Source organism: Parasteatoda tepidariorum, chromosome 6 (assembly GCF_982258835.1).
Source record: "Parasteatoda tepidariorum strain Cologne lab strain chromosome 6, Ptep-v5.0, whole genome shotgun sequence".
Lineage (NCBI taxonomy): Eukaryota > Metazoa > Arthropoda > Arachnida > Araneae > Theridiidae > Parasteatoda > Parasteatoda tepidariorum.
In genome coordinates, this window is record NC_141760.1 from 12653704 (window position 1) to 12666803 (window position 13100).

The 13100-nt window shown below is 31.0% G+C and overlaps 1 protein-coding gene across 1 annotated transcript; it reads left to right on the forward strand.

The window, feature by feature from the left end:
* The first annotated feature begins 1353 nt into the window (after window positions 1-1353).
* On the forward strand, window positions 1354-11034 carry LOC147807554 (uncharacterized). Its single transcript, XM_087166684.1, has 5 exons — window positions 1354-1549; window positions 3294-3623; window positions 8124-8179; window positions 9182-9354; window positions 10816-11034. Exons 1-5 carry the CDS (start codon window positions 1354-1356, stop codon window positions 10931-10933), a joined length of 873 nt encoding a protein of 290 aa, XP_087022810.1. The 3' UTR covers window positions 10934-11034.
* Window positions 11035-13100: the final 2066 nt, after the last annotated feature.

Sequence of the window (13100 nt, forward strand, 5' to 3'; positions counted from 1 at the left end):
GTAAAATTATGTCATATAATCACTTTTAATGCTTCAAAAATCGAATTTGTTGATTTCATCAATCAATAATTAAATTGAACATTAAAATAATTTTTTCAGAATATTTTTTTTACTAAATTGCTTGTAAATGGAGTAAGGGGATTTTGCCTTTCTTTAAATAAGTCGGTTTTTTCCCCATTTAACGAAAAATGCAACAAAGTTTGTAAAGATTTAGATGATAAATATGTGTCAGTGATGTTATTAAAATGATAAATATATGTCATATAGAAAAAAACAAACAACGGAATTGTCATTCGCAGCGACTCTTTTATTTTACTTTTTTGGTAGTAACTTGGAAGATATAAGGTTATTTAATATAAGTGTTATGATTTCCTCTTTTCTTTATGCTTTACATATTTTACATCATTATTATTTGCTAAAAAGCTTCATTTGGTACTCTGACAAGTTATAGAAACAACTTTATTTTACTTTACATGTTACTGAATGATAAATTCCATTAGAAAACAAACATTTCCCCTACATGAAGAAAAGAGTTCTGGTAAAATTGCCGCACTTGTTTAATTTTGACATTTAAGATAAAAAGTCTGTTAAAAGACGTTAATGGTTAAATTGAGATAAGAAAGCAAATTCTTACCAAATTCCGATAACAAAATCATCCCCATCAATTCCAGAAGAAGCCTATAGGTGTGCAACCAGCATACATTGAATATACACGTGTACAAAACATCGATTTTGAAATTGTTTTCAGACCGATTTTATCTTGATTAAGGGGTAATGTCACTCTAGAACCTTTTTTTAAGAAATAAAGAAACGGAAAAAAATATTTTGTTGCCTAAACTGCTCAAGATGATTGCGTACAGCCCACTTCCATTATTCTGTGAAAACGCTTAAATCTACGGAAAATTGCTAAATTCTGATATAAGATATCTCAGGAAACTGCGAACCGATTTCGATGGCATTTTCGTTCATTTTACACGGCATGCATTGTTTTTCTAAATCACACTTTTTTTAAAGGAATGTACAGGTAGTACACTAAATAACCTTTTGATATTCACTTAAGGATTACTAATTTTGAAGTATCATGAATTTTCACACAATGGAATTTCTGAATCTGCATGAGCCTTTTGGATTTTCACGTTTTAGTATCAATCACCGGGTCTCTGGTCCATCCCAATTTTCACAAACTAAATGTCAATCTAAATGGTACAAAACATCAAACTGCTAAATAATTAATGACAATTTTTAATAAAATTAATAAATAAAGACAGAATTGCAATTTATTCAAAAGAAGCATGCTTCTTCTGAATAAACATATCTTTATTTCAGCAGATTTGAGTTTTTCATTATCCTAATATGAAGGATAGCAACTATTTGGAAAATTTGGTCCCCCAACAGTTTAGTCAGGAGAGCGGTTGTTGTTGTGGTAGGCCCTTAAGGAAGGATTGTTCTTGCTTTCCAGTGGCGTCATCTGTGGCCAAGGATCCGACTTCTACCACACCCATACGTCACACCCGTTTATTGGGCGGCCCCATTCATACATCCACAGATCGTAATTTTGACCTGAACCAGAGAACTATCAATCTCCAATTCAGTATCCCCCCAGGGGTATAATTTGTAATGGTAACATGGAGTACTTTGTGATCCGACAGATTTAACATGCACCAGGGAGTTTTCAGCCGTCTGAATTCGAACCCTCGTTCTCACGAACGCGAGTCCAGCACGTTGTCAACAAGGTTATCCCGACCTGGAGAGCAGTTGAAAGTTTTTAATTATTTCTGAAAACGGGCCATAGTAGCTCCCAACTCCCTTATTTTTGAATTAGGGAGAGGTGTGTTGACATGCATCTAGTGTAACAAAAATAAAATACTTTTTTTATTTACCATTTAAATATTCTCTATAAATTTGGGCAATTTGGCAAAACGGGGTTATAGCTTCATAATGGTAGTTACAGGACAAAACACGAGCGTTAAGTTGCAAACTAAAATACAGTATTTACATGTTTTAAAAGTAACGTCTTAATGTTTGCTTTATATTATTCTTATTCATCCTTATGACCAATCATAGATAATATGTCATAAATGATTATGCTTATTATATATTTTGATAATCACTTTTTCAATGCCTTTCTTTAATTAAGAGATATTGAACTTATAAGATCAAATGACTACACTTGACTAGCATAGACAGGTCAATATTTGTATGACTCCCACGGTTAATATTTCTAGTAAATTCAAGTTAATGCTAACATTACGCGAATTTAAAATGTAGCTTTAAGTCATCTCGTAGCCCTTAGTTTTCCTTCAGATATATTTTCCTCCAAACATAATATTTAGTTGTCGTAATTAATGTATTAAATTATCTAAGTTTGTTTTTTATTCGCTACCACAATGCGATTTTTCTAAGACTACACCCTGGGTAAGGTTTTTGTGTTAATAATGTAGATTAATTGTCAACACATCGCTTATTAGAGTTTTATTTGCTAAATTAGATTTTAAAAAAAAATTTTCTTTAAATTTTAATTCTACTTCCTTATAATTTTTTATACCATATATGTGATTAAAAAAAAATGCATTTCAATATTATTTGGGCTACTTTTTATAACTATTTATAATTTTAAAGCAATTAACGCACTGCAGAACTATTTTCGATCCAATATAACAGAAAAGTTTAAAACCAATTACAGTGTACTCTTGATATCTAGAAAACCTTGTTATGTCAATATATATATATATATATATTGACATACAAGGTTTAAATGTTGTTATGTCAATATATTGACATAACAACATTTCACTAAAACCACGATGTAAGTTCATTATAAATCAATTTTCTATTTAATGGATAATTATTTTTCGTCTTACTTTTAAAAATAAAGTTATCTTTGCTGCATTTAAATTTGCAGTCAACTGTCATCATTACATGTATATTTAATTGTAGTTTTTCTTATGTTTCATAACTCTACTTTTTAGAGTAATGTTTCAGACCAGACTATATTTTTTTTTATCCTTTTAGAACATATTCTGCTCTAACTTTGTTATCTCGAAATTTTTTTAGCGGCCTTCAAATTTGAGATATCAAGAATATACTGTATTAATAAAATTATGTAAAATCAATTGCTTACAAAATTATAAATTTTCTTTAAACTCTTTTTTTTTGCAAAATAGGACAGTAAAATTCTTTTTGGATTCCTACTAGCAGCACTGTTGTAAAGATTCGGCAATCGATGCAATATCTGTTAGGTATCTTTTACGTCAACAAAAGAATTGAACTGATTAGATAAATCGTCACCGCAGTCTGGATTCCGCATAAAAACGGATCATTTTTGCCCTTATCACTTCTTTCTAGCCAGCAGGAGGCAAATCCAGCAGTTGCTGCTCAGTGCTCGCTTTCATCTTACTTTTTAAGGTTTCGGCCGCCCACTACAAAACTGTCGTACGTTTCGTGTTATAATAGCGCTAGGCGAGTGCAAATCGCCGAGAAGAGCTATTCATTGAATGTAAGGAACTATTTCTCCAGGTCGCCCTCGATTTCCTCGAGCGACCGGTCAGAATCTGACTGCAGTGATCTCACGTTTAGGAGCCCTGGCAAAACAGAGTGGAAGTACAAGAAACGCAAAACATTCAGTAAGTTGTTATCTTCCGAATTATTAGGCTGCCTAGAGGAAGTCATTTTGACTGCTTTTTAACTGTTTTTTCATTTGCGAAAAATGTTCGGGTAATAATGCATAAATTAATATTTTCTTTCCAATTGAAGTAAATTTTTTTATTGTTGATATTTACTAATAACTTGTTATATAGCTGTAAATAATATAAAAAATATTAAAAATTAATTAAACAAATTTCTTTACACATTAGTTATTCCTTCAAAATGCAGTCATTTTGACTGCTTTTGGGCAACATAGGTATACATTAAATTTCAGTCTTTCTAGTGTTAAACACCTAATTTGCCCTGTAATAGAAAAATCAGACCAAAAAAAAATTTGAAAATTGAGTTTTTTATATATTTGGCATTTTTTTATGGTAAGCCACAAATTGCAAAAAGATTTTAGTTCAAAAATCAAATTTTTTTATCAGTTACCTGAAATTCTAGTTTAGCGTTGATTAGCAAGGGAAGCAGTTTTTATCAAAATCTAATGTGATTGTGTAGCACTTATGTTATTGTTGTTTTTTTCAATTGTAGAGTGGTATACATTTATCTATAACAACTGTAACCAATATCTATAACTTCGTAATTAATTGTATTATTATATTTAATCTTCTTCCGTTTCTCAAATTAATTAAGATAATTACTATGGTAATCTATATCTATCTTCCATCATCTATTCTTCTAAGACAATCGAAAAACATCTACGCAAGAGAAAGATTAACACTAGATTGCCCAAGGAGGTCATTTTGACTGCTTCTTAATTTCAATTAAAAAAACAATGATGTATATAATGACACAATTTCTTAGAATTTCGTGACTTTTTGTACAACATAAAAAATTTTTTATTCTTAATATCTACCAATAACTTGTTATATAGCTGTAAATAATATTAAAAATTAATTTCAAACAAATTTTCTTTAATTGATTATAATAATTACTATGATAATCTATGTAAATCTATCTTCTATAGTTCTATCTTCTAAGTACAAGAAACGCAAAATATTCTGTAAGTTATCCATACAGATATTACGCACCTACAAAATCACAACATCTCGATACCTGAAATTCGATAATTAATTGCGATCTTACTATGATATTCTAACATATCTCTTTTCGTTTCTATAATTATCTGAGATAATTACTATGATTACTTCTTCGGTTTAATCTAAGTGATCGAAACGCAATGCACTTCGTAAATGTTCCTGCTAAAGCTAGAAAGCCACTAATGTGCATATTACATATCTAATATTAATATTGATTGTTTTAACTTAATTCTTAAGATATACGGCACTTTAACCAGTCACGATAATTAATTTCCACATTAGTTTAGATAATCTGTATAACAATTAATTTTTGCACTTAAGCGGTAACATATACAACTATTACACACCTACAAAATTGTAACTTGTCTGTATCTATAATTCTATGATTAATTGTGATTCTACTAAGATATTCAATATGTATAAATTTTCTTTGATTTCTATAATTAATTGTGATAATTAATATAATTATATCTTTGGGCTTATTTAAACTAAAGAAATGCAATACTTTTGACCAATAATCGGTATAGCTATCAAACACCTGTAAATCTGCATTATGATAATTAATATGATAATCTATATAAATTTATCTACTACAGTTTTATTTATAAATCATGAAAAACCTAATATTTCTCCAATCGTAATAAGTATTCCATATATTTATCAAACACCTGTATATCTACATATATGATTAATAAATTGATTATGATAATTACTATTATTTTTTATATTAAGCACAATATTCTATTGCTCTACCATAGTATAAAAAACGAAGCATTTTTCGCAAATAACCTGTATAATTATCAAGAACCTACAAATCCACATCTATAATTCTTTAATTAATTATAATATTTTTTATGATATTCTATGCGAATCTATATCCTATAATTCTTAATATAATGAAAGAGAAACCTTCAGCAAACTGAAGTGTATTTATTATTATTTAAAATAAATGCTGTGATCGACGTAAATTTATTATCTATATTTCTAAGTACATTGAAGAAAATTATTTAAACGTCTACACATCTATAATAGTTCTTCTGTATAGACTTTGGACTCACAAATCGATCTACGTGACGTGAAACTGGGTTTTGAAATTTGTTTAATCCTTTCACAGGAGGAACACTTCAGTACAGAGGTGTACACAGTATCATTATGAAATAATGGTTGAAAATTTATATAAAAATTAAATGGATATTTTCTTCCACTAACTACCATTTTTTATTTTGATTTAAATAATTTCTTTAACGCTAGTTTGTAATGGCACACTAATGTAATTTATATCAAAAAATAATAATTTTGAAGCGGTAAATAAGTTCAGACTAATTCAAATAAGTTAATCTTAAAATGTAGCGTTATATAATTACGGTACCTTTCATGTTATTATATAATAGAATTACTTTACTAGAAAGAATATTTGCAAATAATAATAATAATTTTTCGATTCACATTATTAGTTTTAGAGATATATTGAAATACGTAAGAAATAACATGAAAGGTACCGTAATTTTAACTCACTATCTTGATTAAATTATTGAAACTTACTTAATATTACTTAAACTACTTCTCTCTATTTTAAGGATCAAAAATTCGAGTGTAAGCTTATTTATTAAAAGTATCTCTTCTTTCTGACTTTTCAACTTAATAGTTCGTTCCAATGAACTATTATATTTATGAAATTTGACGTTTCAATCGTAAAAAGATTTACATATCATGAAATAAAAATCTGATTATTGAATCTATCTATTAAATAAAAAAAACGTGAAAATAACGTTAAAAATCTATCAAATAAAAAATACGTGAACTGTAACAGAAAAAATCTAAAGTGAACTTTAATTTTTGAAATGATATGCATTAAATAGGTTTTTATATGTTAAACCACAGGTTAAAAATAATTTTTTTAAAAAAGTACAAGTTTTCAAATATGTATTAACATTTTTTTTTTGTAATTATTTTTTTAAAACAAATTATTTATCTTGAAATAACTAAGTAAATTCAACAAAAATTCAGGATGCTTAGAAATTTGGGAAATCAATGCGTATTTTTCATTAAAAAAATACCATACTATGTTTTTTACCAAGCAGAAATACAAAAAAACAAGATTAAAAATGTTAATTATTGAAGAAATGAAAAAAAAAATAATCATTCGGCACCCTGAAGGGAAAAAATTCGTTAAATGTTTTCATAGCATTGTCTTCATTTAGAAAATGTTCAGCTTGTTATCACCTTGCTTCTAAGAAATGGTTATTTCATTCCCAACAATTATTGACACCTAATTTTGTTTCATTTTACTATGAAATCTGAAGATCGAAAGTGCAATTTTCCTTAAAGTGAAGTAATTTCTAATCGCTTGTTTTCAAATCGACGTAGAATTTTTGCTGTCGCTAATAACAATCGAAAAAAGCTTGTAATAAAAATACATACGATGTTTGAACGTTCTGATTCCGTTAGTTTTTTCCGGAAGATTCTGAATTTCTTAACCAACGTTTCCAAACGAATTTTGAATTTAAAAATAATACGATTTTTTTTTTTTCAAATGGCAGGCACTGAACTTTATTTTTCGCCTTAGAATTGTTAAACCGGAATTGTTACTCATTTCACGTTACCCAGTGGGCACCTGTGAACCAAAGTCACGGAGCGCCACACTGCCACAAATTCGTTCATAGGGTGAGCCACACTCACGCATCACAGGACAACACATAGAGAGAAATATCCATACTCAGAGCGGGATTCGAACACGCAGCCATTGGCTCCGCAGTCAGGCGCGCAAACCGCTCGGCCACCTGGCCGGCGTTCCATTAATACGATTTATAAAATCTCTGATTCCGGAATTCATTACAGAACAAATTTTGCAATTAAAAAAACAAGAAAAGTACGATTTTTGAGAGCGTCGAATCTGTGAATTATAATCGAACAAATTTTTCAATGCAAAATAATAATAGTATTTTTGAAAACTCTGATTCTACAATTTATAATCGAACAAATTTCGCAAAACTATAATAATAATAATAACAATAATAACAATACGATTTTTGAAAGCTCTAATTCCGCAATTCATAATCGAACAAATTTTGAAATGGATTACCTGCAAGTGACGTAGTGTTGTGTCTCGATCCTGATTGATTGTTGAAACGCGGCATTTGTTTACATTAGCAACTGCTCTTTCCAGTCCATTTCGAGTAAATCAAGCCCGTCAAGTATCAATTCTCTTAAGTGTCTCATTCTATATTCTTTCACCATAAATTTCGTGCTTACATAACATTAGTAGTCGAAAACCCGAAAAATTGGGTCGGCTGTGCAACGACGGTTATAAAATAAAATGTAATAAAACGATCAGCTTGCCCTGACGTCATAGATCACATGTGTGGGTAACATGATCTTCTTCATGAAGTACAAGTACCCAATTTCTAGAGCTTATAGTGTCTTTTTCTTTTGCAGAAGTCAGGAGGGAGGAGTCGAAGGAGATTCTTCGCCAGTATCCTAACAGTATACCTGTAAGTACAAAACATAATTGTTCTAGTTTTAATTCTTGAGACCTAGCGTCCATTATATGAGGCAACTTTAATACTTAAAAATAATATTTTAGAATTTTTTCTGGCTGTATGCCTCTACTAAGCGATTGACTACAGTGTAAAAACAGTGGTGTAACATCTCATGGAATTAGATGATGAACCACCCAAACAATTGTGCGAAGGAACATTTTAAGTTTCCAAATCAAGTGCTCATTTACTTTGAAGAATGTAGTTAAATCTAAATGATAAAAATATAAAATGCTTACACACCAAGCTCATACCATATGTGAATTGCTTTTACTTCTAAACACTCTGATTTTGGCGTACTTTGGATATCGTCATTAGATTGTTCACAATCAAGTTCGAAACAGCGTGAGTTTGTTTGTTGGCTCGCAGATTGATATATATCGGTTACTGTGAATGACAGAAATGAGTGGTTGTTTACTTTTTCTGGTGAATATTGACAATCACATAGTCGCTTTCGTAAATGTCCGAAATATATACTAGGTCTAGTTAAGTGCCACCGCCCGGTATACCTTACATTGATGTTTTTTTAAGGTCAAGTGTCACTGCCCAGTACTCATTTAACTGGTACTCCATACACTGATGTTTCTCCTAATCTATCCTCAGCAGATATTGAAATTCAAGGAATAAATTAATATCAAATCGGATAGAGCAAGTATTTCGGACATTCACCAAAGCGACTATGTGATTGTTGACATTCACCGGTGAAATTCGGCATTTTCTTTATTGTGGAAGGTTCACGGCATTAGTCACAATTTTGCGCAATTTATTCATCTATCCATGTAAAATATGCTAAGCTCAAAAACACTCTTAATTTACAGCATTTTTTTTTAACAATATGAATTTAGAACTGGTATAAATATAATCTCGACTTGATGATTTTAAGCTTCACTTTTATTCCCTGTAAATAGACTATCCCGTTGTGAAAGTATGTAATTATTTGTTTTGTGATATATTTAGGTGATATTGGAGAAGCTACCAGATGTTACATCACCCACTTCACAGAAGGAGAAGTACCTCATCCCTAGGGATCTGAGTGTGGCTGATTTCACCATGATGGTGCAAAGGAACATGTTTGTCACAGCAGACACAGCAGTCCACCTCATTGCCGATGATGAGCTCTTACTTTCAAAGTAATCCAGAACTACTGTTTTCTAACTGTTAACAAAATCGATCTAAGATACCAAATATGCTTACATTCAAATCTATTCTTGCCAGAGGCAACTTTAAAAATCTCAGACATTTCACAATTTTTTCTTTTTTTTTTTTTTTTTTTTGTATTATTACTTATGTTTTTTCCAAAGCAATGGTAGACAAAATAATGACAATATTTTAAATAATGCAAACGAAGGCAAGCGTTATTTAATAAAACTATTCGTAAACATGCAAACAGGCTGTCATAGCTTTGGTAAAGCTTAAATGCTAGGTTTTCTGCGAGTTTAATATATTTTATGCACGCTAATTAAAACAATTAAAGGGAAGAACGGTTTTTTATAGAAAAGAACAAAACTAATGTCTATACGTGAATGAGGTATCAGATGATAGCTAAACTTTTCGCTAATAGCACTGTCATGTAATGGCTTGTGACATTGTAAGGCTGTGGCGTTGTGGTCGCATTTGTGCAGAGCTACAACATTTGATCGCCGAAGCTCGTATTGTAAGGATGTTTTGAAACATTCTAGCTTAGCCCAATCCTTGTTTTTTAAATTTTTTCTTTACACATTGTTAGTCTAGCCTGGTGTCATTGTCTATGTCAAAGATGGAGGATAGTTGGAAAACTCGAGGTGGGCCAGCCACTGTCTACCTATTGCATGGACCTCGGGGCTTCGAGAAGTATAGTTCGTGAAAACAGTTCACCGAGGCAGGAACAGTGGTCAGCCGATCTACCCAAGTCCGCAGAAGAGGATCAACGCCGGATTAAGACCGTTATTTGAGGCTTTTAGCCAAAAGTAATAGACCTGCGACAGCAACATTACTGTATAATGCAACAAAAACTTCCGTTTCACAGATAACAGTCTCCCACATACATGATGCATACGCCTTAGAGTCTGCATCCCTTTGACTGTAAATCACAAAAGCACCATCTAACACGGTGCCGCGAAAACCTTTTTTGGATAGAGAAGGATTGAGAGCAGGTCCTCTTCAGTGAGGAATCGTGATTCAGTCTGGATGGCGACTCGAGATGTGTTTTCGTCTGAAGAGAAATTGGGAGTCGATATCGGTCCTCTAACATTGTCGAAAAGGACCTCTGTGGTCCAGGATACAGGGATTGATAAAGACCCCCGTAAACAATAAGAAACACTGATGCTAGACCTGTATAGCTGGTAGAGGTGACTATACATCTTATTAGTCATATTTTTCTCTGACTGACAAGATGTTGGTCAGCTGCTAAGCTGAATAAGTGACCATTTTCCTAAATTAGGGTAAAGGTTGTGCCCATTTTTGTTTTCCAGTATTTTGGTCTCATATCCGATGATGTTTTTGACTTTTTTATATGCTTCGTTAGTTTTTTATAGTAAAAAAAAGCATTTATCCCTTCAATTGTTTTTCCCAGTGTAGTTTTAAATTTTAAAGTGTGATTTTTGTTTTTTTAGTAAGAAGATGGGAGAAGTGTATGATGAGGAGAGGGACAAAGATGGTTTCCTCTACCTCAACTACTGTGCTTACAAGCCTTTTTCATATTCGAAGATTTCGGATGGAAGAATTCTATGACTAGTTTAGATGACTTTTTATTTATATATCCTGTACATAGAGTGAAGAATATTTGTAGAACAAATTTTGTTGTTAAGATTAATAAAAGTATGTTGTAAAAATGTTGTTAATTTTTTCTTCCTTTACTTGTGGGAGCAGAACTGTTGAAAACTCATTATTAATCTATGGCATTTTTTGTTTTAAATCTCAGAAATTGAAAGAAAATTTTTTATATCTCACTCAAATCGAGTTATGCTGTTTATGAAAATTTCTCAGTGAATCATACTGAATGTTCCATACTGAGTTATAAATTGAATGATCCATAATCACCGACCATTAGATAGTAAAGGTTCGCTAGAACAATGCATGTCTTTATTACGTCCAAGTCACCGTCAAAAACACTAATATTAGGGAGATTTCATAAATTTACGTTAGCTTCCTTAAATTCCCGTACGTGAGATTTCAAGGAATTGTGCAGGCATCCGTTAAAAAAATATCAAACTTACGTAAGTGAAAATAAGATATTTAGCAAAAATCCGTATGTTATAAACGTCAACTTAGTGGAATATCATTTTAACTTAGATCACAAGATTAATGCAAACATTTACAATGAGCGTAGACTATCTCTTTAAAGCTGCGGCATACGATTCAGGATGCTTTGCATTACGTGAAATAGTGATTTTGTGAGCAGAAAAATTTGTGTAGATTATATGAACTCAGCGATGAAATTATAATAACTGTAAAATTTGGTAGATTTCGATGAACTCAGGGATAAAGAATGCAATATATTTTTATTTAAAATTATATTAATGAACTTCTATTGATTATTTAACTTCTTTTAACTAAATTACATATTTAAATTGAATATATAATTTTTGAAATAGCGAAAATATATCTTCTTTCTTATGGAACTAGTACAATAAGGCAGCCATAATGTTAAACAAGACCAATAAAATTAATTTTTCATTGAGTGAACCAATGATTGTAAGATACTCGATTCATTTCTAAATTTCATCAATATATTTTTCAAGTTCATATTCCATATCCATGTTTTTAGTTCGTATGTAGACTTACACAGAAAGCAACATTTAACAGCAATAAATAGCGTGCCTTAAGCTTTATTTTTGTAGCATAAATCACGCCAACGTAACTCAAGTATACGTAGCATCTAAAATAAACCCGAGCATGTGCAGTTGCTTCAATCTTATGTACGGGAGCGTACGGGGGCAAACGTAAAACGGCGAAATCTCCCTATTATGGATTCAAAAAACTTATCTTTATAACTGGTTAAAATTCACTAGCTTACCACAACAGCGACAATTTTTTTTAGATGGAACTAAGTGTTTCTGCTGTTTAAGTACGCAATATCAAAAATATATATTAAAAAAGTAAAATTGAAAACATTTTTATTTATTTCTGATATCAATATAAAAAAATCGAAAATGAACGTCGTTTCACCTTTTTTCCTTCTTACAATATTATTCCTTTATGTTTTCAAAGTAAGCTTGTGTGGCAGACAGCAGGCCAAGTTACCTTTCTCCTTACAAATGAAAAGTCATCTGCTGGTTTTAAAAAAACTGACCGCACACTTAAAAGCAATGCGTCTTTCATTGACCATATATTTATCATATCTCCTTATTTCTCTTCTTGACAAATTACTATCGAAATCATTATCCACTGTTATTGGTGACGTCAAAAGTTTTTGCACATTAATCCTTTTTTTCCTCCTGTATCATTAAAAACCGTCCAACCCATTTTATTGGCAAAAAACAGTATATTCTAGATATGTAAACAAAACCAAAATAATTGTTCAAAATTTAAAGAAAAGAGTCTATGTGTCAGTCTATGTGTAAATGTGTCTATTTCATCCTTTAGTTTTTTTTTTTCATTGCTGTGTTCTATTATTAAATATGGGCATTTGTTTATAACGACATCGGCAATTCTATTGGTTATAGTGAATAGTCGTCATAACGGACTTTTGCTGAATACATGGTGTTTTAAGACTGATGGAGAAAAATTTAAGGGGTGATAGAAGGCGTCTACATGAGCGATTTTCACTATACAATGTATGGGTATGGACGAAGAACGATCGGTGAACCACTAGTCTGTTACTGTTCCATGAAAAGGCGATAGCAGACGAATAGAAGAGGGTACTAAATTAATTATATTTACAAAATAATTAATTACA

What these genes read in the sequence shown, in the direction of transcription:
- LOC147807554 (XM_087166684.1), top strand. Translation starts at nt 1,354, where the DNA reads ATGAAGGATAGCAACTATTTGGAAAATTTGGTCCCCCAACAGTTTAGT. An exon ending in CATTCATACATCCACAGATC is followed by an intron (nt 1,550 to 3,293) that starts GTAATTTTGACC and finishes TCGTCACCGCAG; the next exon opens with TCTGGATTCCGCATAAAAAC. An exon ending in GATGAGCTCTTACTTTCAAA is followed by an intron (nt 9,355 to 10,815) that starts GTAATCCAGAAC and finishes TTGTTTTTTTAG; the next exon opens with TAAGAAGATGGGAGAAGTGT.